General features: G+C 46.0%; 3 protein-coding genes, 1 long non-coding RNA gene and 1 pseudogene across 5 annotated transcripts in view; 3 read left to right on the top strand and 2 right to left on the bottom strand.

Moving 5' to 3' along the window:
- The window catches only part of LOC112892054, a 30,827-nt gene extending 11,061 nt beyond the window's left edge, over positions 1-19,766 (top strand). Inside the window, exons 2-9 of the mRNA XM_025959118.1 lie at positions 16,741-16,969; positions 17,066-17,178; positions 17,256-17,331; positions 17,451-17,479; positions 17,676-17,769; positions 17,962-18,051; positions 18,211-18,397; positions 19,096-19,766. Of these exons, the coding sequence (XP_025814903.1) occupies positions 16,741-16,969; positions 17,066-17,178; positions 17,256-17,331; positions 17,451-17,479; positions 17,676-17,769; positions 17,962-18,051; positions 18,211-18,397; positions 19,096-19,439 (1,162 nt within the window). The 3' untranslated portion in view covers positions 19,440-19,766. The remainder of the gene's footprint in view (positions 1-16,740; positions 16,970-17,065; positions 17,179-17,255; positions 17,332-17,450; positions 17,480-17,675; positions 17,770-17,961; positions 18,052-18,210; positions 18,398-19,095) is intronic.
- Positions 7,280-9,511, top strand: LOC112892055 (annotated as a pseudogene).
- LOC112892056 lies at positions 9,860-12,165 on the bottom strand. The gene is made up of 5 exons (XM_025959119.1): positions 12,147-12,165; positions 11,857-11,950; positions 11,575-11,707; positions 11,229-11,415; positions 9,860-10,530 (listed from the first exon to the last, which is right to left on the bottom strand). The coding sequence occupies exons 3-5, from the start codon at positions 11,662-11,664 to the stop codon at positions 10,187-10,189; spliced, it is 621 nt and encodes a 206-aa protein (XP_025814904.1). The 5' UTR covers positions 11,665-11,707; positions 11,857-11,950; positions 12,147-12,165; the 3' UTR covers positions 9,860-10,186.
- Positions 19,767-20,003: 237 nt separating the features above from the next.
- On the bottom strand, positions 20,004-23,318 carry LOC112892057. 2 transcript variants are annotated; one of them, XM_025959121.1, is made up of 6 exons: positions 23,065-23,306; positions 22,835-22,966; positions 22,429-22,610; positions 21,708-21,718; positions 20,804-21,015; positions 20,004-20,405 (listed from the first exon to the last, which is right to left on the bottom strand). In XM_025959121.1, exons 1-6 carry the CDS (start codon positions 23,214-23,216, stop codon positions 20,267-20,269), a joined length of 828 nt encoding a protein of 275 aa, XP_025814906.1. In that variant the 5' UTR covers positions 23,217-23,306; the 3' UTR covers positions 20,004-20,266. The 2 variants fall into 2 exon arrangements, with proteins under 2 accessions (XP_025814906.1, XP_025814905.1); XM_025959120.1 differs by lacking the exons at positions 20,004-20,405; positions 20,804-21,015; positions 21,708-21,718 and having other exon boundaries at positions 22,531-22,618; positions 23,065-23,318.
- On the top strand, positions 21,327-22,399 carry LOC112892059. Its single transcript, XR_003228655.1, has 3 exons — positions 21,327-21,466; positions 21,630-21,708; positions 22,266-22,399. It is a non-coding gene; the product is annotated as an uncharacterized LOC112892059 (long non-coding RNA).
- Positions 23,319-25,100: the final 1,782 nt, after the last annotated feature.

Here is a 25,100-nt window from a genome sequence, read left to right as displayed (position 1 = left end):
GTCTTGCTTTATTGCGTACCACCACCCCATGTTCATCTTGCTTGTTTCGAAAGACCCACTTTGTGCCGATGATGTTCTTGTCTTTCGGAGGAGCTTCGAGGACCCATACTTCATTGCGGGTGAAATTGTTCAACTCTTCTTGCATGGCCATCACCCAATCCGAATCCTCAAGTGCTTCCTCTATGCTAGTGGGTTCAATACAAGAAACAAACGAGTGATGTTCGCAAAATGAAGCATGCTTAGAACGAGTTCTTACTCCTTTGGAAGGACTACCAATGATTTGACCAATTGGATGATCCTGGAGATGCGACCATGCTTCACTAGCGGTATTTGCGTGGATGCTTGTTGAGGTGGATCATGAGTGACTTGTGCTTGTGGTGGAAACATTTTGCTCTTCTTGTTCTTGGACTTGGGGTGTTGGCGTTGACACATTTTCTTGGGGTAGTGGATCAACTTTATCTTGATCTTCATTCGCTTGGGGTGCCGCGGAGGTGTTTGGTAAAGATGAGGAAGTTCCTCCCCCTTGATCATTGTCTTCATGCACCTCCTCCGGCTTGATATCCCCAATGGACATTTTCTTTAAGGCTTCTTCAAATTCTTCATCCCCTACATTTTCATAACCAACAACCTCCTCTTGGGAGCCATTAGATTCATCAAACTCCACATCACATGTTTCTTCAACTAACCCGGAGGTTTGATTGAATACTCTATATGCTTTGGAGTTTGATGCATAACCAAGAAAGAAACCTTCATCACATCTACTTTCAAACTTACCGAGCCTTTTCTTCTTATATATGAAGCATTTGCAACCAAAGACTCGAAAGTATGATATATTGGTTTCCTCCCGGTGATGAGCTCATATGGAGTTTTCTTGAGGAGTCGGTGAGGATACACTCGGTTGGATGCATGACACGCCGTGTTGATTGCTTCCGCCCAAAACTTCTCGGACGTGTCATAATCATCCAACATTGCTCTTGCTAGGGTGATGAGTGTCTTGTTCTTTCTTTCCACCACACCATTTTGTTGGGGCGTGTAGGTGGCGGAAAACTCATGCTTGACTCCTTCTTCATCGCACCATTCTTCAATCTTCATATTTTTGAACTCGGTGCCGTTGTCACTCCGGATCTTCACGATTGGGGAATTGTATTCCCTTTGAGCTTTTCTTGCAAATGACTTGAAGATTTCCGGAGTTTCACCCTTATCGCCTAGAAACATGACCCAAGTGTAACGTGAAAAATCATCAACGATTACTAGGCCATAGAGGTTACCACCAATGCTCTTGTATGAAGTTGGACCAAAGAGATCCATGTGTAGTAGCTCGAGCGGCTTGGAGGTAGACAACATCGTCTTGATAGGATGATGAGTTGCAACTTGCTTCCCGGCTTGACATGCTTTGCATAGCTTGTTCTTGTCAAAAGTAACGTCCTTTATGCCGGTGATCATCCCTCTCTTGTGGGCTTTCTTGAGGTTGCTCATGCCAATATGAGCAATTCTTCTATGCCAAAGCCACCCAAGAGACGACTTGGTGAAGAGGCAAGTCATGGTGCTTGTTTGCTTTGAAGAGAAATCCACCAAATAGATATTGCCATGCCTAAACCCCGTGAATACCAATGACTTGTCTTTTTCATGAGTCACTACAACACCATTCTTGTCAAAGGCACACGTTAGTCCAAGATCACACAATTGTGCAATAGAAATGAGGTTAAAGCTAAGTGCTTCTACAAACAAAACATTTGAAATGGATAAATCTTTTGAAATTGCAATTCTACCCAAACCTATGACTTTCCCCTTTGAGTTATCACCATAGGTGACATGTTCATGATCGCCGGGGTCTTCAAGTGAGGTGAACATGCTATCATTGCCGGTCATATGTTGAGAGCAACCGCTATCAAGTACCCAATGTTTTCCACCGGCTTTGTAGTTCACCTACACACATGAGAATTTATTTTTGAGTTTTCGGAACCCAAACAAGCTTTGGGCCTTGCACATGTGTGACAAGAGCTTTTGGGACCCAAAGTTGCTTGGGGAGCTTCTTCTTCGACTCCTTAGCAATCTTGCCAATGAACTTGGACTTCACCTTGCCCTTCACTTTACTCAAGAGAAAATAATTATTTTGAAACATTGATGAGTAATTCTTGGGTAATTTAGGAAGAGGACGTGATGGTAAAGTGCACTCCCTAGTGTGGTGCCCGGTGACTTGGCAATATTGGCAATATGAACCAACTTTCTTGATGAAGCTTGTCTTGATCTCCGGAGAAGGAGTTGTGGCCATGTTTGGCTCCGGAAATGAACCAAGACCTCTCTTACCATAGTCACGGGCATTGTTGAAGAGAATCTCCTTGTGGATGTATTCTCCCCTTGAGAGTTTCTCCACACTACTCTTTAGGCTTGCCACTTGATCCATCAATTCCTTTTCCCTAGAAGAGGCAAGCTTGGGCACAACATTAGTGGCATATGCATCAATGAGTAGGTCATCACATGAAGTAGAAGCATTGACCTTTTCATGAACAACTTTCTCAAGACTTGGGTCAATTAGTTCATAAGCAAATTCAAGTTCTTGATACTTGTGAGCCAACTCGCTATGCTCTTGTTTGAGCTTTTTGTGGCTCTCTTCAACCTGCTTAGCAAGTACAAGTGACTCATTGTGCTTTTTGAGCAAGTCATTGTACTTACTAAGTAAGTCGGAGTGGGCAAGCTCTAACTTGGCATGAGTGCTCTCAAGAACTTTAACTTTGCCCTTTTCCCTCTTGATGACGGATGTATACTCATTGATGAGGTTAGTAAATTCATTTGGATCAAGCTCTTCATCACTATCATCTTCACTATCTACCTCACATACCTTGGTGTTACCTTTTGCCATGAGGCACATAGGAGGCGGAGGTAGAGATGGTTCTTCATTGGTGAGGGCGATGGTGACAATGTCTTCTTCATCACTTGAGTCTTCGCTTGATGAGACATCGGTCACCCATTCTTGTTTCTCCACCAAGAAACTTTTCTTGGTGTGCCCTTTCTTCTTTGGGAAGAGCTTGGTCTTCTTGTCATGGGTCTTCTTCTTCCCAAATCTCTTGTTTTTGTTCTTTCTTTCCTCTTCTTCATCATCGCTTGAATCATGGCGATGCTTATTCTTGTTGTCCTTGCTTCTTTTGTCCGGCTTGGGGCAATTTGGACGGATGTGTCCTTTTTCGCCACAATTGTAGCAAATCTTGTTCTTGACATCCATTGGCCGGAACATTCCCTTCTTGGAGTCAAAGTTGAAGCCCTTCTTATTGATCTTCTCATTCAAGCGTGTGAACTTTCTCATCATGAGAGCAAGCTCTCCATCATCTTCAACATCGGATGAGCTCTCATGATGATCATCTTCTTCATTGCTTGAGCTTAAGTCTTGTTTGACCATCTTGAGCTTGCGGGATTTGTTTGTCTTGGTCTTTAGAGCAATTGACTTGCTTGATGTTGGCTCTTCGGTCATACCAAGAATGCTCATTTCATGAGCGCGAATTTCCCCCACAAGTTCTCCTACTTCCATTGTGGCGAGATCCTCCTTTTGAAGCATAGCATTGATAATGTTATACTTGGGCTTCGGGAGGAGCATGAGGATCTTGCGGTTGATGGATGCACTGTCAATTTTGGAAATTTCAAGTGCATTAATGTCCTTGACAATGACATTCAAGCGAGAATACATATCATTGCAATTTTCATGAGCTAGCATTTTGAAAGAATCATACTTAGCTCTAAACAAGTGATATTTTTGCTCACGAACTTTGGTGGAACCTTCATGAATCTCAATGAGCTCCTTCCAAATATCACTTGCTAGGTCCATGCCATTAACTCTAGCAAAGACCTCCTCACTAATAGCTTCGAAAATTGCATTTCTAGCTCTAGCATTCCATTTTAATTGGTCGGGGGTGGGATCTCCGGTGAACCCGACTTTAGTTGCCAACCATACTTCGGGGGCAATCGCATCAAGGTATGCGGCCATGCGAACTTTCCAATAGACAAAGTTCTTGCCCTCGAAGTGCGGCGGTGAACCACCCATCTTGGCCATAGCTCTAGGCGGTGAAGCCTAATGATCCAAATGAGCAACGAGGCTCTGATACCAATTGAAAGGATCGATGGACCAAGAGGGGGGGTGAATTGGGCCTTTTTTTTAATTTCTAAAACAAGATAAAGCAACCTTAACCTATGCAAAAACTAGAAAGGCCCCAATTCACCAACCGGATAACTAAACAACCTACACAAGCTAGTTAAGATGAAAAGAGATAAAGCCTAGCAAGGTAGAGCTAACTAGTGATTCCTAAATCAAGCACATGAATGAATTGCATGAAAGATAATGCTTGAAAAAGTAAAGTGGACAAGGGACAACCGGATTTTTTCCCGTGGTATCGATGTGTTGGCACACACCCCTAATCCACGTTGTGACACTCACAAAGAGTATTGTCACCTCCCAAGTCACCAAGACGAGGGCGCTCACTAAGAGTCTCCGTTCACCATCCCGGTGTGGTGGAGATCAAGCCACGTACAAGTCTCTTCTCCGGGCTTCCACAATCCTTGGCAAGCTCCGCGAGAATCACCTCGATCACCAACATCGCCTAGGTGATGCCAATCACCAAGAGTAACAAGCTAAGGCCTTCACTTGAGCAAGAACCAATCACCAAGAATGGATGCACACAAGTTTCTCTCTACTCAAGTCCTTAATCTTGCTTCTTGAATGATTGAATGAACAAGTGTATGAAATGTTGAAGCTCAAAGTGGCTCTTGACTAAAGTATGTGTGTTTGGGTGTTGCCTGGTGTCAAGAATAGTAGAATGACCCATTGGAGGGGTATATATAGGCAGCTCACACGAATAGAGCCGTTGGAGAAAAAGCTGCCAGAAAAACTGCGTAGCGCCGGTTAATCCGACGTCCCTCCAATAGTCATCGTCGGTTTAACCGGTGAATGTAAACTCCCCTTTTGAAACTAGCCGTTACTGTTTGGGAAGATTAACCGTCGTTGCATCGGTTTAACCGGTGAATGTAATCATCCATTGAACAACTGAAAAGCCAAGTCACTGGACAACTGCGCCGACGTCAAATTTCAAATAGCGTCGGTTTAACCGGTGAGTGTAGTTGTCCACTGATCAACTAAAAACCGAGTCTCTGGACAACTGCACCGACGTCCAATTTCAAATAACGTCGGTGTAACCGGTGTATTGACTTATTCAGACCTGCTGACCTCGTTTAACCGACGTATAGAAAACTTGAGGCGTCGGTTAAACCGGTGTTAAGGATTTTTCTGATTTTGCCTTTTCTGACTTGCGTCTTGAATGAAATCCAAATATTCTTGAGATATAAGTTGAGAACCACGTATTTGAGCTTCTAGAAACCTGAGTGACCATTGTGCGCATCCATTTTCAAATGACCATGTCCATGCTCAAGTTACTAAGCCTAAACCCCTCTTAATAGTGCGATCACTACAAAACTATAAAACCTATGCTAACCTAAGTGTCCTTCTCAACCTTATGACACTTAGGACTAGAAAGATCCTTAGTCTTGACATATTATTGAGTTGAATGCCGAGATCGCCTTTTTGAATAATGAAAATTAGGGGCCTCTTTTGACATATAACCAAATGAGCGATAATGATCTATAAAGCTGCACAAACTCATTAGTCACAATAATGGTTGTCATTAATCACCGAAACATACCTTGAGGGCCTAGATGCTTACACACGCAAAACCATGCAATTTTTTAAAACAGGCCACTGGGTTGTGTTTATAAAAATTAGGATAGAAACATGCATCAAAGGGCGGGATTGAACTTGCCATCATCAAATCCCTGCGGGAGGTCCTGATCGAAGCACTGTCCCTCGGGTTCGGGGTTGCAGAACTGGTCCTCGTTCGCTTGGTCACAGTCAGGACCTTCCTCGTTCACTCCGTGTCCTACGACGCAAACAAACAGGCACACAATCAAGCGAAAGAACTAAAAGCTTTCTTCGTTGAGCTTGAATCGGAAATAATTTAGTTACAGAGATAGGGGTAATATTTTTGAGTGGTTTCTTAATGGCATGGCTAGAACTATACTAGAAAGGGCGTGGTAAAGTTTCGGGTCGATCGGAGATCGTTTGGCGCATAAAATGACGAGGTGAAGGGGGGTTCAGGGGTTAAACAGGGTTCAGGGACTTATTCGTAAACAGTTGTGCTATAGAAAGGACTTGATTATAATTTCCAGAGCTATTTTGGGGTATGTTAGAAAGGTGTAGGGGTTTATTTGATATTAGGTTTACACGGCGGGGGTTGTTTTCCTAATTAACTAAGAGCGGAAGGGTCTGCAGATAAAAGTGGCACAAGGGGGGTGTTCTTTTGAAAAAAAGGGGAAAGGCCAGGGGGTTTTGTGGCAAATGGCCACCTTCTTCCTCCTCTCCTCCCCTGTGACCGAAACAGAGGAGGGGGACAGGGGTGGCGGCGGCGGCCGTGCCGGCCGGCCAGGGCCCAATAGCGGCCCGGGGCAGGGGGGTGAGGGAGAGGGGAGCAAGGGAATCCCATCCCCGGTCTCACCTTGGGCCAAGGTGGAGCGAGGAGGCGCGCCCACGGGAGCGGAGGCAGCGGCGCAAGGCGGCTCGGCGTGACGGCGGTGGGGGCTAGGAAGGCGGCGGGCGGTGGCGGTGGAGGCCGTGGGAGAGGGTGAGCGGGGCGAGGGCCTATTTATAGGCGGGATGAGGCGGTGGGGAGGCGGGACCGTGCGGTGGCCGGTCTCTGGCTCGGCGGGCGCCATTAATGGCGTTTTGGCCGCTCGCGGCCGTCGTGACGCGGTGGCGAGGGTCGAGGCGTCGCACGTGGGGGAGCGCTGTGCCGGCACAGTGGCGGCGCGCGGCGGAGCGGGGCGCTAGCGGCGGGCGGCGCGGCACGCGCGGGACCGAGCGCGCGCGTGCGCGCACGGCGCGGCGGGGCGCGGGCCAGGGCGGGGCGCGAGCGGCGGCTGGCACGGCGCGGCGCGCGGCCACGTGTTGCGCGTGCGCGTGCGTCGCGGCACGGCCGGGGCAAGGCTCGCGCGGTGCGGGCAGTGCCGGCGCACGGCAGTGCTCGGGTGCGCGGCAAGGGGAAAGGAAGGAGGGAGAGAGAAGGGAGGAGTGGGAAAGAAGAAAGAAAGAAAGAAAAAGGAAAGAAAGGAAGAAAGGAAAAGAAAGAAAGAAAGAGAGATTGGGAAAAAAAGAAAAGAAATGGGAGAGAGGAAAAAGGGAAAAGAAGAAGGAGAGGGAGAGAGGGGCGCGTCGGCGCCGATCGTGGCGGCGACCGCGGCCGGTCGGCCACGCGCGTGCGTCATTCGCGCGCTGCGCGAGGAGAAAAGAATCGCGCCGGCGCTGATCGCGGAAAGGCGGTCGCGCGTGGTCGTCGGCCGCCGAGCGGTGCGGGATGGGACAGCGGCGAGGAAAAAGGAGGGTATGGTCATTGGAAAAGGGGTTGGGTCAACAGCTGGAGTCGAGTGTTTGGTCGGCGAAGAGTCTGGGAGGCGATTAGGGTTTCAAGGTTTTGAACAAAACATCTTAGCGCGTAGTCATGGGGCTCTCACTTCACTCTCAGGAGAGCAAGGATGGCAGGGAGACGAGCGCAAGTCGCCAGGTGCTCCGCAGGCCGCAGTGGCGTCGAGGATTCTGTGGCCGGCGGCACCTGCTGCTGGTAGGAGTAAAGGTATACTTGGCATTTACAAGTGTGTTGATACCTTCTTTATGAAGATATATTAATATATAGGTTATAGTGTCCAGGTATAAATTGACACTGAATTGATGCGTCTATTGGCAAATACTTCTTTTTCAGTGTCCAGCAGCTAATTTGTGAAAAGTAATCATGGCGGCGGAGGCAGCGACCGCTGGCGACCGCCGTAGGAGGAGCCGCGCTCCAGCGGGTGGCACCGCTGCCGGAAACGATGATGGCGAGGAGCAGCATCTCAACCCCTTCCTCGACGCAGCTCCATCCGCCTCCTCGAGGGTCCAGTTCAGGTGAGTGCTTTTCTTGCGGTTGCTCTACATGAGCAGTTTGTATTGGCTCTGCATAAGTGTGGCCCCCCGCTCGATGTGTTCTACAACTGCGAGCGCAGGAATGTGGCCTCACGCGCTCGGTGGGTGGAAGATGCCGGTGCCGCAGAGGTGGTGGAGAGCAAGGGCTAGCTGTGGCTGACCACCGGCGTCACCCGGGGCGGCAAGCTGTGCTACAACGTCGAGGAGATAGGGTACGCCACCTGTTCGATGAAATACCGTAGCTGTGCAGAATAATCAGATTTCTTGTGGTATTTGATTGTACTGGCCCTTTAGTCATGGTGCGCTTTGCATCCAGCATGCCAAGCTTATCCTTCGCTGCTTGAACGTCTGAGCCATTTGTTAATAGATTATGCATGAATTTCCATGTCATTGTTTTTCATTTTCAAGTATTTGAGTTTCTGATGAAGCTATGCAGGTTCTTGGTTGAAAGGGGTGCCTTGATTTTTCTCAATGACAAGGATGAAACGATAGGAACAGAAGCCATTTATGAAAAGATTGCTGGAGGAAAATATGGGTGTTCCTGGGATGCCTTCCAAGCTTATAAGCACTTGAAATCGCTTGGTTATATTGTTGGACGATATGGTGTCCCCTGGACGATGAAGAATAGCGGTACTTGTGATACTACTGTTCCTCCCAGTGTGGTGCGCACTGATCAGAGCTTCAATAGAGTTGACGGCACCTGCAGTAACATAACCAAATTGCTGAAGGAAATGCACATTGATGAGATATCTCCATCCTTTGAAGTGTATTTGCCTAACAGCAAATTTAAAAAATCATCCCCAGGCGCCCCTAGTTTCCTCTTATGTCTGTTAAGGTAATGTTCCTTTTATCCAGTTGATTACATTTTCATGTTCAAACAATGTCTAAGTGGACTCTCACTTAATCCTCATTGTGACTGTTTTATTGCAACTTATCTCATTTTTTTTCCATTGTCACCAAATTTTATCCTGAAGATAGGATAATAGCTGATTCTGGTCATGCATTAGGCTAAGAGTCTGTGCAAATTTATAAAGTGCAGATACCGTTACGAAAGTAAAGAAAAAAAGATGCCAAGATGACTTTTGGTTATAGCATATGAATAAAATTTATTACGTAATAGGGTTGCTCTCATATACTTTGTTGATCAATGTTTGTATCAGACTATCACAACTTTGACTGGTTGACTTAAAGTCCTAAAAGAAGACATTGACATTGTTTTTCAATCTGGTGCAGGAATAAGCCCCCCTCAAGGATTGAATTGGAAATGGTGGAAAACAATTTTGGGGGTATTCCTCTCAAGTATTGCCATGTGGATAATGGGCGGGTCAGCTTTCTTTCATTCGACAAAGTTGCTCTTCCAAGATTGCCCTGATGGATGATGTGCAGCAGGCATATTTGTTAGTGCTCCTTGTTGTCACCGATCTTGTAATTTACATAGAAATAGCGAGATCTTCATTCTGTGAGATCTTTGCCTCACCAATTATTCTTGTTTGAAGCATGGTTAGTTTTGTTTTTGTTTTGCTAGATTACTGACTGCCCGATACTACATGAGATGTTCCATCTTGAGCTGAATGGGTCTTGTTGAGATACTGATTTATACCTGATACTACATGAGATGTTCCATCTTGAGCTGAATGGGTCTTATTGAAATACTGATTTATATATTCTATGGACTCTGTGAACCACAATTTTCTTGCACAGGCCATCACAAAAACAACCGCTGTGCTACGTGATTAATGATTAGGCACTTGCACAACTCCAGAGTCATGTGCTCTAGGCCGAAGTCCCAAATTGACATGAGAGTTTAAAATTGAGACTACGCAAGTAAAGCACATAATCACCTAAAGAATATAGATAAGTAAACAAGAAATATGCTCGTTTGGAGAAAACTTTCAATTATATGAAATTGTGCTACAGAACATTGACATAAACATGGATATCTCCCAAATACACAAACTCTACAAAAATAATCTTGGAGCTCATTGTAAATTTGGTTAAGAAACAATAAAAACGGCCTGCTTCAGAAACTCTAAGTTAATAGTGACCCCTTCTACAGTACAAATCATTTCAGGTTTTGCTGTATCTTGAAGCTGCATTATCATTTTCGTATCCATTGTTCTTCCCCTTGATGAAGAAGAGGGAATTTCCACACACATTAAAGGATGGACTTTTCTGCGTACTCAGAATCAGCAATTTGCTCTAGAGTCCAGATTCTACAGAGGTCTGTGAAATCATGTCTAGTCTTTGCTTCTTGTTTACTTCTGATGATTTTGTTTCTGAAGCTGCACCAGGAACCTTTGGATTTCCAACAGCAATGAATGCTACTCTCTTCCTAGTCTCATGCTTGAGGTTCAGGTGTGGAACTGAATGTATACGAGTACTAAGGGTGTCAGGAACTGAACAAGCACCACTTTCATTTTCCAGTTGCCTCCCACTTTGAGAACCTCCAGCATCACTGCAATGGTTCATTTTATCTGGTTGATCAGCCGCAGCAGCACCTGCCTGTTTGGCTGTCTGGTTTGTTTCTTCAAAGTTTGGTGTATCTGAAAAAATGGCCACAAATATCAATGGAGGTAACAAGAATGCTTTTGTAGTTAGACACCATACAATGATAAAAAAAGAATGGACCCTGTTCAATGGAACACATAACAAACAATTTGGTAATATACCTTTCGTTTGGTTCCCTAAATAACAATTGACTTTCAAACTAACGGTAACCTAAAAGGTAATTTACAATTACAACAAGGACTAATCAAGTGTTGCACCATAGCTGTAAGCCTGTAATACACAAAACATGATGTATTGAAAACCAGGACCTTGTTGGTTATCATTCAGCTAGGCTATATCTGACGTTAATATTCTGACACATGTCAGGCATGGTATCTGCCATATACCATAAATCATGCCAACATGTTCAATGGTTACGGTTTACCAACAATTAATTCTAATGTAACATACTTCCAAAGATTGATGGATAACCCAAAAAGGCAGTCTCAAGTGCCTTAGTAGCTAGCATGGGAACAAGAAGCATAATAATGTTATCATTAAATAATTCAATTCTGTACATTTGATTAGAGGTATGTTCTTCAAAATGTATTACTACTAAGGTGCTTGAAGTTCATTCCAACTCGGTGCCTATTCAGTAAGCAATGCATCATGTCAACTAATTCAGAAAAATGCAACTAAGAATTGAGGATCTTCATATATTTATCATGAAGAGTAGAAGATAAAGCATTTCAACCTTCACTAATGAGTGCAAGCATCTCATACTGGATTGAAGATTCAGGACCAAAGGACTTCTGATCCTCAACTTGGGTTTCCTGACAGCTACCTTTCATCTTTTCATGCAAAACAAATTTATCTTTCACCCATACACAATCCAGAATTGTGCAGGCATCATTCGTAGAGGGGTAGTACTCTCTGAAAGCCTGTGGAAATAACCAAAAGAAAATGAGGCAAAGTTATTCATTGAAATCATTATATCTTCTAGAAAGTTCAGATTGTGCGAGAAGTGAAAACACAGTCTTATACAGTACATTCCATGATATATAAAATAACAGTATTGCTGGTGTGGAAGCAAAACACACCTGCACTCCACCGATGCTAATCTTAACAGCCTGCTTCCTATCAGTAAGATCTGTAACCTTATTATATAATGATACAACATCAAGTAACATCTGTGAAACAAGTACCAGAGGGTCAGAGTCTACAGCAAAAACTCTGTTGGGAAAAGAGAAAGAATAACAATATCAGCCAGCATGTGATTCCAAAGTGAAATTTCTTAACTTATTAGGATGGTGTATGCCAGAAATTTATTACAGTATTTTCCTGATACAATCTTAGTCATGCCTGTGGATTGTAACCCTCACCTGTTGGACCAGGACCCTTATTCGTGCAAGCAAAGAAAGCACTGCTGTACAAAGATCAATGAAGAATGATCTAGCAAGTAAAAATGTTATCTGACTGTAATGTAGGTTAAGGAACTTTGGATATCTTTCAACCATAGAGATATGGTAGGAAGTTATATCTGCTTCCTTTTACAAGGCTAATCCTCAATGGTAAGCCATGACTCACTTATAGCCTAGTACAAGTGGACAACTGGTTCTATTAGGGGTTATAAGAAACTAAAAGGGACATGAGAAAAGAAAACAAAGGATACGTTGCTGCCTTCATAACAGGTTCAGCCATCTGCAAAGGACAGAGAAATTTTTGGCTGAGATTTGATAATTGATATGATACGAAGTTGGGTAGAGTATGAAATCTCACTTCCAGGCTACAGCGTCAATGCTCGGAAACACAAAACACACCTGGGATAACAAGCGGGCAACACCCAAAAGCCTCTCATGATGGCTGTGGTTTGCACCAGGTTTCTTCTTAGTCTGCCTACATCAGAATCCAGAAAAAGGCTAAGTAACAACCCGAGGAATTTGTAAGGAGCGCAAATGCAATAGCAGACTGACTTGGTCGGGACGAGGACCGTGTTGGCCGGCTTGCGGCATGCGAGGACGGGGAACACGGCGTTAAGGACCTCGGCGAGCCCGGCGCCAAGCAGCAGCTTCAGGTCCCTCCCCACCTGCACGCACAGACACACGTGGACTCGTGTCATCACCGAGCGACTCGCCAGCCGAGATGGGGGTTATCCGGGAGGATGTGGAGATGCGGCGCTCACCTTGAGGAGGTACTGGAAGTAGGCGGCGCCGCGGTGCTGGTTCCGGTGCTTGTACACCAGGCGCTCGAGCACCCCCGCCTCCGCCTGCAGGTGACGCAGCGCCGCCCGAAGCCGCTGCTCCTCGTCTCCCTCCGCCGTAGAATCCGCCTCCGGCCGCGGCCGCTGCGACATGGCCGACGGCGTGTGAGAACGCGGTGGCGGCGGCTGTCCGTCCGGTCCGGTGTTGTTCCTGTCTGTTGAACCGATTTGGGCCTGGGCGGGCGAGGCGCGGCCAGATGGGCCGCGAGTCCGATCCAGCTAGAAGAGTTCGACGACTCGATGTGACTGGACTTAAATGGAATCTCATCAACATCCGGATTTTTTGGTGGGAGTTCGAGGACTCGATGGGACTGGACTTAAATGGAATCTCATCAACATCCGGATTTTTTGGTGGGGGTGGCGGCGTGGATGCAAGGATCGAACTGTATCTGCAGAGGGCGACGTAACTAGACAATAACACCGGACCTTTCTGAAGCCACTACTACCCATCCACACACACACAAAAAATACAACTGCCCCATGTCCAACTTGGTCATTTCGCTGCCCGTGGGCCTGTTTGGATACGATTATAATCGGCTTTTGGGTGAGAAAAATCGAGAATCGAAATTAATCGCGCCAAACGGTCCGCGCTTACTTCGATTTCCTCCGCTGCTGCTTCAGTTGGCCGGCCTCCTTTGCACGTAAAATCGAAAATCAGAAAACGCGGTCGCAATCACGATTCTGGAGGCCGCCGATTCGCTGTGCGGCGATTCCGCATGCCGCGGAAACAAACAGGCCCATGGTGGGGGTGGCGGCGTGGATGCAAGGATCGAACTGTATCTGCAGAGGGCGACGTAACCAGACAGTGACACCGGACCTTTCTGAAGCCACTACTACCCATCCACACACACACACACAAAATACAACTGCCCCATGTCCAACTTGGTCATTTCGCTGCCCGTGGGCCTGTTTGGATACGATTATAATCGGCTTTTGGGTGAGAAAAATCGAGAATCGAAATTAATCGCGCCAAACGGTCCGCGCTTACTTCAATTTCCTCCACCGCTGCTTCAGTTGGCCGGCCTCCTTTGCACGTAAAATCGAAAATCAGAAAACGCGGTCGCAATCACGATTCTGGAGGCCGCCGATTCGCTGCGCGGCGATTCCGCATGCCGCGGAAACAAACAGGCCCATGGTGGGGGTGGCGGCGTGGATGCAAGGATCGAACTGTATCTGCAGAGGGCGACGTAACCAGACATTGACACCGGATCTTTCTGAAGCCACTACTACCCATCCACACACACACACACAAAATACAGCTGCCCCATGTCCGATGGTGGGGGTGGCGGCGTGGATGCAAGGATCGAACTGTATCTGCAGAGGGCGACGTAACCAGACATTGACACCGGACCTTTCTAAAGCCACTACTACCCATCCACACACACACAAAAAATACAACTGCCCCATGTCCGATGGTGGGGGTGGCGGCGTGGATGCAAGAATCGAATTGAATCTGCAGAGGGCGACGTAACCAGACATTGACACCGGACCTTTCTGAAGCCACTACTACCCATCCACACACACACACACAAAATACAACTGCCCCATGTCCGATGGTGGGGGTGGCGGCGTGGATGCAAGGATCGAACTGTATCTGCAGAGGGCAGAGCTGGGAGGGGGATATATAGGGGTTAACACGGGCTGCGAAACCAGACATTGACAACGGACCTTTCTGAAGCCACTACTACCCATCCACACACACACACACAAAATACAACTACCCCATGTCCGATGGTGGGGGTGGCGGCGTGGATGCAAGGATCGAACTGTATCTGCAGAGGGTGACGTAACCAGACATTGACACCGGACCTTTCTGAAGCCACTACTACCCATCCACACACACACACAAAAAAAAAATACAACTGCCCCATGTCCGATGGTGGGGGTGGTGGCGTGGATGCAAGGATCGAACTGTATCTGCAGAGGGCGACGTAACCAGACATTGACACCGGAAATGATCAAGTTGGACATGGGGCAGTTGTATTTTGTGTGTGTGTGTGTGTGTGGATGGGTAGTAGTGGCTTCAGAAAGGTCCGGTGTCAATGTCCGGTTTCGCTGCCCGTGTTAACCCCTATAAATCCCCCTCCCAGCTCTGCCCTCTGCAGATACAGTTCGATCCATGCATCCACGCCGCCACCCCAACCATCGGACATGGGGCAGTTGTATTTTGTGTGTGTGTGTGGATGGGTAGTAGTGGCTTCAGAAAGGTCCGGTGTCAATGTCTGGTTACATCGCCCTCTGCAGATACAGTTCGATCCTTGCATCCACGCCGCCACCCCCACCATCGGACATGGGGCAGTTGTATTTTTTGTGTGTGTGTGTGGATGGGTATTAGTGGCTTCAGAAAGGTCCGGTGTCAATGTCTGGTTACGTCGCCCTCTGCAGATACAGTTCAATCCTTGCATCCACGTCGCCACCCCCACCATCGGACATGGGGCAGTTGTATTTTGTGTGTGTGTGTGGATGGGTAGTAGTGGCTTCAGAAAGGTCCGGTGTCAATGTCTGGTTTCGCAGCCCGTGTTAACCCCTATAGATCCCCCTCCCAGCTCTGCCCTCTACAGATACAGTTCGATCCTTGCATCCACGCCGCCACCCCCACCATCGGACATAGGGCAGTTGTATTTTGTGTGTGTGTGTGTGGATGGGTAGTAGTAGCTTCAGAAAGATCCGGTGTCAATGTCTGGTTACGTCGCCCTCTGCAGATACAATTCGATCCTTGCATCCACGCCGCCACCCCCACCATCGGACATGGGGCAGTTGTATTTTGTGTGTGTGTGTGTGTGGATGGGTAGTAGTGGATTCAGATAGGTCCGGTGTCAATGTCTGGTTACGTCGCCCTCTGCAGATACAGTTCGATCCTTGCACCCACGCCGCCACCCCCACCATCGGACATGGGGTAGTTGTATTTTGTGTGTGTGTGTGTGGATGGGTAGTAGTGGCTTCAGAAAGGTCCGGTGTCACTGTCTGGTTACGTCGCCCTCTGCAGATACAGTTCGATCCTTGCATCCACGCCGCCACCCCCACCATGGGCCTGTTTGTTTCCGCAGAATGCGGAATCGCCGCGCAGCGAATCGGCGGCCTCCAGAATCGTGATTGCCACCGCGTTTTCTGATTTTCGATTTTACGTGCAAAGGAGGCCGGCCAACTGAAGCAGCGGTGGAGGAAATCAAAGTAAGCGCGGACCGTTTGGCGCGATTAATTTCGATTCTCGATTTTTCTCACCCAAAAGCCGATTATAATCGTATCCAAACAGGCCCACGAGCAGCGAAATGACCAAGTTGGACATGGGGCAGTTGTATTTTTTGTGTGTGTGTGGATGGGTTGTAGTGGCTTCAGAAAGGTCCGGTGTCAATGTCTGGTTACGTCGCCCTCTGCAGATACAGTTCGATCCTTGCATCCACGCCGCCACCCCCACCATGGGCCTGTTTGTTTCCGCGGCATGCGGAATCGCCGCGCAGCGAATCGGCGGCCTCCAGAATCGTGATTGCGACCGCGTTTTCTGATTTTCGATTTTATGTGCAAAGGAGGCCGGCCAACTGAAGCAGCGGCGGAGGAAATCGAAGTAAGCGCGGACCGTTTGGCACGATTAATTTCGATTCTCGATTTTTCTCACCCAAAAGCCGATTATAATCGTATCCAAACAGGTCCACGGGCAGCGAAATGACCAAGTTGGACATGGGGCAGTTGTATTTTTTGTGTGTGTGTGGATGGGTAGTAGTGGCTTCAGAAAGGTCCGGTGTTAATGTCTAGTTACGTCAACCTCTGCAGATACAGTTCAATCCTTGCATCCACACCGCCACCCCCACCAAAAAATCCGGATGTTGATGAGATTCCATTTAAATCCAGTCCCATCGAGTCCTCGAACTCCCACCAAAAAATCCGGATGTTGATGAGATTCCATTTAAGTCCAGTCCCATCGAGTCGTCGAACTCTTCTAGCTGGATCGGACTCGCGGCCCATCTGGCCGCGCCTCGCCCGCCCAGGCCCAAATCGGTTCAACAGACAGGAACAACACCGGACCGGACGGACAGCCGCCGCCACCGCGTTCTCACACGCCGTCGGCCATGTCGCAGCGGCCGCGGCCGGAGGCGGGTTCTACGGCGGAGGGAGACGAGGAGCAGCGGCTTCGGGCGGCGCTGCGTCACCTGCAGGCGGAGGCGGGGGTGCTCGAGCGCCTGGTGTACAAGCACCGGAACCAGCACCGCGGCGCCGCCTACTTCCAGTACCTCCTCAAGGTGAGCGCCGCATCTCCACATCCTCCCGGATAACCCCCATCTCGGCTGGCGAGTCGCTCGGTGATGACACGAGTCCACGTGTGTCTGTGTGCGCAGGTGGGGAGGGACCTGAAGCTGCTGCTTGGCGCCGGGCTCGCCGAGGTCCTTAACGCCGTGTTCCCCGTCCTCGCATGCCGCAAGCCGGCCAACACGGTCCTCGTCCCGACCAAGTCAGTCTGCTATTGCATTTGCGCTCCTTACAAATTCCTCGGGTTGTTACTTAGCCTTTTTCTGGATTCTGATGTAGGCAGACTAAGAAGAAACCTGGTGCAAACCACAGCCATCATGAGAGGCTTTTGGGTGTTGCCCGCTTGTTATCCCAGGTGTGTTTTGTGTTTCCGAGCATTGACGCTGTAGCCTGGAAGTGAGATTTCATACTCTACCCAACTTCGTATCATATCAATTATCAAATCTCAGCCAAAAATTTCTCTGTCCTTTGCAGATGGCTGAACCTGTTATGAAGGCAGCAACGTATCCTTTGTTTTCTTTTCTCATGTCCCTTTTAGTTTCTTATAACCCCTAATAGAACCAGTTGTCCACTTGTACTAGGCTATAAGTGAGTCATGGCTTACCATTGAGGATTAGCCTTGTAAAAGGAAGCAGATATAACTTCCTACCATATCTCTATGGTTGAAAGATATCCAAAGTTCCTTAACCTACATTACAGTCAGATAACATTTTTACTTGCTAGATCATTCTTCATTGATCTTTGTACAGCAGTGCTTTCTTTGCTTGCACGAATAAGGGTCCTGGTCCAACAGGTGAGGGTTACAATCCACAGGCATGACTAAGATTGTATCAGGAAAATACTGTAATAAATTTCTGGCATACACCGTCCTAATAAGTTAAGAAATTTCACTTTGGAATCACATGCTGGCTGATATTGTTATTCTTTCTCTTTTCCCAACAGAGTTTTTGCTGTAGACTCTGACCCTCTGGTACTTGTTTCACAGATGTTACTTGATGTTGTATCATTATATAATAAGGTTACAGATCTTACTGATAGGAAGCAGGCTGTTAAGATTAGCATCGGTGGAGTGCAGGTGTGTTTTGCTTCCACACCAGCAATACTGTTATTTTATATATCATGGAATGTACTGTATAAGACTGTGTTTTCACTTCTCGCACAATCTGAACTTTCTAGAAGATATAATGATTTCAATGAATAACTTTGCCTCATTTTCTTTTGGTTATTTCCACAGGCTTTCAGAGAGTACTACCCCTCTACGAATGATGCCTGCACAATTCTGGATTGTGTATGGGTGAAAGATAAATTTGTTTTGCATGAAAAGATGAAAGGTAGCTGTCAGGAAACCCAAGTTGAGGATCAGAAGTCCTTTGGTCCTGAATCTTCAATCCAGTATGAGACGCTTGCACTCATTAGTGAAGGTTGAAATGCTTTATCTTCTACTCTTCATGATAAATATATGAAGATCCTCAATTCTTAGTTGCATTTTTCTGAATTAGTTGACATGATGCATTGCTTACTGAATAGGCACCGAGTTGGAATGAACTTCAAGCACCTTAGTAGTAATACATTTTGAAGAACATACCTCTAATCAAATGTACAGAATTGAATTATTTAATGATAACATTATTATGCTTCTTGTTCCCATGCTAGCTACTAAGGCACTTGAGACTGCCTTTTTGGGTTATCCATCAATCTTTGGAAGTATGTTACATTAGAATTAATTGTTGGTAAACCGTAACCATTGAACATGTTGGCATGATTTATGGTATATGGCAGATACCATGCCTGACATGTGTCAGAATATTAACGTCAGATATAGCCTAGCTGAATGATAACCAACAAGGTCCTGGTTTTCAATACATCATGTTTTGTGTATTACAGGCTTACAGCTATGGTGCAACACTTGATTAGTCCTTGATGTAATTGTAAATTACCTTTTAGGTTACCGTTAGTTTGAAAGTCAATTGTTATTTAGGGAACCAAACGAAAGGTATATTACCAAATTGTTTGTTATGTGTTCCATTGCACAGGGTCCATTCTTTTTTTATCATTGTATGGTGTCTAACTACAAAAGCATTCTTGTTACCTCCATTGATATTTGTGGCCATTTTTTCAGATACACCAAACTTTGAAGAAACAAACCAGACAGCCAAACAGGCAGGTGCTGCTGCGGCTGATCAACCAGATAAAATGAACCATTGCAGTGATGCTGGAGGTTCTCAAAGTGGGAGGCAACTGGAAAATGAAAGTGGTGCTTGTTCAGTTCCTGACACCCTTAGTACTCGTATACATTCAGTTCCACACCTGAACCTCAAGCATGAGACTAGGAAGAGAGTAGCATTCGTTGCTGTTGGAAATCCAAAGGTTCCTGGTGCAGCCTCAGAAACAAAATCATCAGAAGTAAACAAGAAGCAAAGACTAGACATGATTTCACAGACCTCTGTAGAATCTGGATTCTAAAGCAAATTGCTGATTCTGAGTACGCAGAAAAGTCCATCCTTTAATGTGTGTGGAAATTCCCTCTTCTTCATCAAGGGGAAGAACAATGGATACGAAAATGATAATGCAGCTTCAAGATACAGCAAAACCTGAAACGATTTGTACTGTAGAAGGGGTCACTATTAACTTAGAGTTTCTGAAGCAGGCCGTTTTTATTGTTTCTTAACCAAATTTACAATGAGCTCCAAGATTATTTTTGTAGAGTTTGTGTATTTGGGAGATATCCATGTTTATGTCAATGTTCTGTAGCACAATTTCATATAATTGAAAGTTTTCTCCAAACGAGCATATTTCTTGTTTACTTATCTATATTCTTTACGTGATTATGTGCTTTACTTGCGTAGTCTCAATTTTAAACTCTCATGTCAATTTGGGACTTCGGCCTAGAGCACATGACTCTGGAGTTGTGCAAGTGCCTAATCATTAATCACGTAGCACAGCGGTTGTTTTTGTGATGGACTGTGCAAGAAAATTGTGGTTCACAGAGTCCATAGAATATATAAATCAGTATCTCAACAAGACCCATTCAGCTCAAGATGGAACATCTCATGTAGTATCAGGTATAAATCAGTATCTCAACAAGACCCATTCAGCTCAAGATGGAACATCTCATGTAGTATCAGGCAGTCAGTAATCTAGCAAAACAAAAACAAAACTAACCATGCTTCAAACAAGAATAATTGGTGAGGCAAAGATCTCACAGAATGAAGATCTCGCTATTTCTATGTAAATTACAAGATCGGTGACAACAAGGAGCACTAACAAATATGCCTGCTGCACATCATCCATCAGGGCAATCTTGGAAGAGCAACTTTGTCGAATGAAAGAAAGCTGACCCGCCCATTATCCACATGGCAATACTTGAGAGGAATACCCCCAAAATTGTTTTCCACCATTTCCAATTCAATCCTTGAGGGGGGCTTATTCCTGCACCAGATTGAAAAACAATGTCAATGTCTTCTTTTAGGACTTTAAGTCAACCAGTCAAAGTTGTGATAGTCTGATACAAACATTGATCAACAAAGTATATGAGAGCAACCCTATTACGTAATAAATTTTATTCATATGCTATAACCAAAAGTCATCTTGGCATCTTTTTTTCTTTACTTTCGTAACAGTATCTGCACTTTATAAATTTGCACAGACTCTTAGCCTAATGCATGACCAGAATCAGCTATTATCCTATCTTCAGGATAAAATTTGGTGACAATGGAAATAAAATGAGATAAGTTGCAATAAAACAGTCACAATGAGGATTAAGTGAGAGTCCACTTAGACATTGTTTGAACATGAAACTGTAATCAACTGGATAAAAGGAACATTACCTTAACAGACATAAGAGGAAACTAGGGGCGCCTGGGGATGATTTTTTAAATTTGCTGTTAGGCAAATACACTTCAAAGGATGGAGATATCTCATCAATGTGCATTTCCTTCAGCAATTTGGTTATGTTACTGCAGGTGCCGTCAACTCTATTGAAGCTCTGATCAGTGTGCACCACACTGGGAGGAACAGTAGTATCACAAGTACCGCTATTCTTCATCGTCCAGGGCAGTGGCGGAGGGCCCAGTGTGGCGAGGTGTGGCGCTCGCCACACCTCGGCCCGGCCCAAGCGGGAATACGTCGGCCCGGCCCAACTAAAAAAACTCTAACCCAATCCCCAATCCCCAGTTCCCCACTAGCACTTTGCAGCTCCCGCGCCCGCCGCCCCGCACTCCCGCGCCCGCAGGCCCCGCGCGCCGCCGCCTGCGCGCCGCCGGCCCCGCGCGCCGCCGCCCGCAGGCCCCGCGCGCCACCGCTGCCCCCGCGCGCCGCCGGCCGCCGGCCGCCGGCCGCAGCCCCGCGCCACCGCCCCCGCCCGCCCGCCGCCCGCAGGCCCCGCCCCCGCCTGCCCGCCTCCCGCAGGACGCAGCCCCGCGCGCCGCCGCCCGCCGCCCGCACGTGATGTGTTGGAACGACAGCAATCATCGGCAGCAGATCTAAGAGAGGTTAATTAGTTTGCCTCCTTGATTATTTGTGGTGCCTTTTCTTTTTACATCTTCTTGGAACAACAATAATGGTGGATTTACTGCTAACCATTTACGGGAGTCGCCTTGCTCGTCTGATGGCCTAACCGTGGTTTTGCCCTGCCTCTTACTTGAGGCTGTGTAGGAACGGGAGCAACACTCTTGGATGGTTATTGGTCCAAAAGTGGCGACAAGTTCTTCAAGGCAGGGGAAGCTAAGGGGCGGTATGCATGACTCTTTTGTTTTTTATTGTTCCTACATATACTGGATGGATCCTTTTACTCTATGATAAACATTTGTACTATGCGCTATTGTTTCCCTTTACTATTAGTACTAGATATCCCCATAAAAAAGTCTTAAAAATTGTACTAAATCCATCTAAGGGCGCATCAAATAATTTTAGCTATGTTCTAGCTGTAATGTCTATATATGTGCAACCTCGCTTCATTAACGACAGGTAGCATAATGATCTAGCAGGTTCATCTCCATCCACTTGTTCCTATCTTTGCTTCAATTCTCCTTATTTTTTTTGTAAAATAATGGCGGACACCATTTTGGATAGGCTAAGTAGAAGGGGAAATAATTGGTCGAGTCCAAGAACCACTAAAATGTTCTCTAATTCTTCCTATATATATATATTTAGCGTTTATATATGTCGCAAATAGTTCCAGGATGAAACGTCGAGATTCTCTTTGTTACTAATTTTGTGTATCTTCTATTACATTTAATATTTTAACTCTAATATTTCGTTACTAATTTATGTTTTCTCTTTGTTTGATAGCTTCTTTGGTCCAATTGTTGATTTGATGCGTACTTTACGTGTTTTTCTTCATTTGAGGTACTTCTAAACCATATTTTTGTTGTGAAACTTTATTTCCGTATAATATTTGAACATAATCTAGTAATCCACCGCCACACCTAAAATTTTCGGCGTCCTCCGCCACTGGTCCAGGGGACACCATATCGTCCAACAATATAACCAAGCGATTTCAAGTGCTTATAAGCTTGGAAGGCATCCCAGGAACACCCATATTTTCCTCCAGCAATCTTTTCATAAATGGCTTCAGTTCCTATCGTTTCATCCTTGTCATTGAGAAAAATCAAGGCACCCCTTTCAACCAAGAACCTGCATAGCTTCATCAGAAACTCAAATACTTGAAAATGAAAAACAATGACATGGAAATTCATGCATAATCTATTAACAAATGGCTCAGACGTTCAAGCAGCGAAGGATAAGCTTGGCGTGCTGGATGCAAAGCGCACCATGACTAAAGGGCCAGTACAATCAAATACCACAAGAAATCTGATTATTCTGCACAGCTACGGTATTTCATCGAACAGGTGGCGTACCCTATCTCCTCGACGTTGTAGCACAGCTTGCCGCCCCGGGTGACGCCGGTGGTCAGCCACAGCTTGCCCTTGCTCTCCACCACCTCTGCGGCACCGGCCTCTTCCACCCACCGCGCGCGTGAGGCCACATTCCTGCGCCCGCAGTTGTAGAACACATCGAGCGGGGGGCCACACTTATGCAGAGCCAATACAAACTGCTCATGCAGAGCAACCGCAAGAAAAGCACTCACCTGAACTGGACCCTCGAGGAGGCGGATGGAGCTGCGTCGAGGAAGGGGTTGAGATGCTGCTCCTCGCCATCATCGTTTCCGGCAGCGGTGCCACCCGCTGGAGCGCGGCTCCTCCTGCGGCGGTCGCCAGCGGTCGCTGCCTCCGCCACCATGATTACTTTTCACAAATTAGCTGCTGGACACTGAAAAAGAAGTATTTGCCAATAGACCCATCAATTCAGTGTCAATTTATACCTGGACACTATAACCTATATATTAATATATCTTCATAAAGAAGGTATCAACACACTTGTAAATGCCAAGTATACCCTTACTCCTACCAGCAGCAGGTGCCGCCGGCCACAGAATCCTTGACGCCACTGCGGCCTGCGGAGCACCTGGCGACTTGCGCTCGTCTCCCTGCCATCCTTGCTCTCCTGAGAGTGAAGTGAGAGCCCCATGAATTTGTCTGTGCAGATGCAGAGCTAGGTATGTTCTGGTTGATGTTGGTGACATGTACAAGTACCTTCAAGGCTAGTTCCAATGCTCCATGGACAGGTCCACTATGCACTCCTTGATCCGGACCAGCACGCCAAAGTCGAAGTGGATGTTTTCAGGATTTAGGAACCGCTTCGTCTCCTCGTCTTTGTTCCGCTCTATCATGTCCACGTTGTCTTTGATCAGCACGCGCACAAATCCTCTTTCGGGAGCGGTCGCCGCTGGCCTACCAGCAGCGGGTGCCGCCGGCATACCACGAGCGGCTACCGGCCTACCGCTGCTGCGGGCGCCGGCGCCGCGCACGGGCGAACAACTCGGCTCTGCCCCGCGGACGGGCGCAGCCCTCTGCGGCCGGGGAGGGGTCGCCGGAGCGGGAGAGGGGCGGCCGCCGGGGACGGGTCGCCGGAGCCAGGATCTGGATTCGATTTGGGGGGTTGAGTCTATATATCGCTTCAGTGATAATTATGGGAAGCACATATTAGATGGGCCGTCGTCGGCCTAATTGGAGAATGTTTGCGCATAATATGATCCGACAATTTTAGCTAAAGAGAAAAGATTCTGTACATGTAAAAGAAAACAGCTTTCGTGACGTTGAAACTAGAAAAACTATAAATATTAAACTGAGCATCTAAATTAAATTTGAATTGCACCATTATCTTTCTTATAATAATATCTTCACACTTTCCTCTGTTTGCATCATATTTTTTAAAAAATTCTTTAATACTAAATAACTAATTTCGGATACTCGCACAAATATTTTAACAACACGGATAAATAATTATTTTTTAAAAAAGTAAACATAACGAACAAATTATTAAATAAATAATAATGTACAATGAACAAAATATTAAACATCGCGAACATTTGATTGTATAGACTAAATAATAGAAAATAAATATCATGAACAAATGAGTTAATATAACCAAACAATTTAATCTGCAAAATGAATAAATAAATTACAACATGAATAATTATATTATGAATACAAAACAAAATATTTCTATCTATAAAAAATAAACGGATAAATTGTAACAGAAGAATATGAAAAATATAAAAAATAAAATAGGTAGATAAAGGATAGGAAAAAAGATGGAATAAAAAATTAAAGAATAAAAGAACAATATTAGATAAGAAATAATAGAAAAATTATATTAGAAAAATACATCAATTATTAGTGCATTTAAAACAAAGAAATAAAATAGAGATAAAATAGAATAAATGAGAAGAAAAGGAAGATAAATTATATACTAGCAAAGAAATTTTTATTGGAGCATTAGAAATGAGAAGAAAACAATAGAAAGAAAATTGATTGAAGCGTCCCCCCATCAGGGAAGACTTAAAAGTGATGCTTTATCAGTCCCAGGAGTCTGATAACACTTTTATTACATCAGATGGTACATCACCGTACAGCTCTACGCGGTAATGGGCAGTGAAGCGCCACTATCGCGAGGATTACAACTAAAACCCACACTACTACAATAGCTACGAAAAGAGGATCATCAGAGTCTTGCGCCATGCGGAGTTCCAGCGGTGGCCTTAACCACAGGCAAGACTGGGTG

This window comes from Panicum hallii, chromosome 5 (genome assembly GCF_002211085.1).
Source record: "Panicum hallii strain FIL2 chromosome 5, PHallii_v3.1, whole genome shotgun sequence".
Lineage (NCBI taxonomy): Eukaryota > Viridiplantae > Streptophyta > Magnoliopsida > Poales > Poaceae > Panicum > Panicum hallii.
This window is presented reverse-complemented; position numbering and strand designations above follow the sequence as displayed.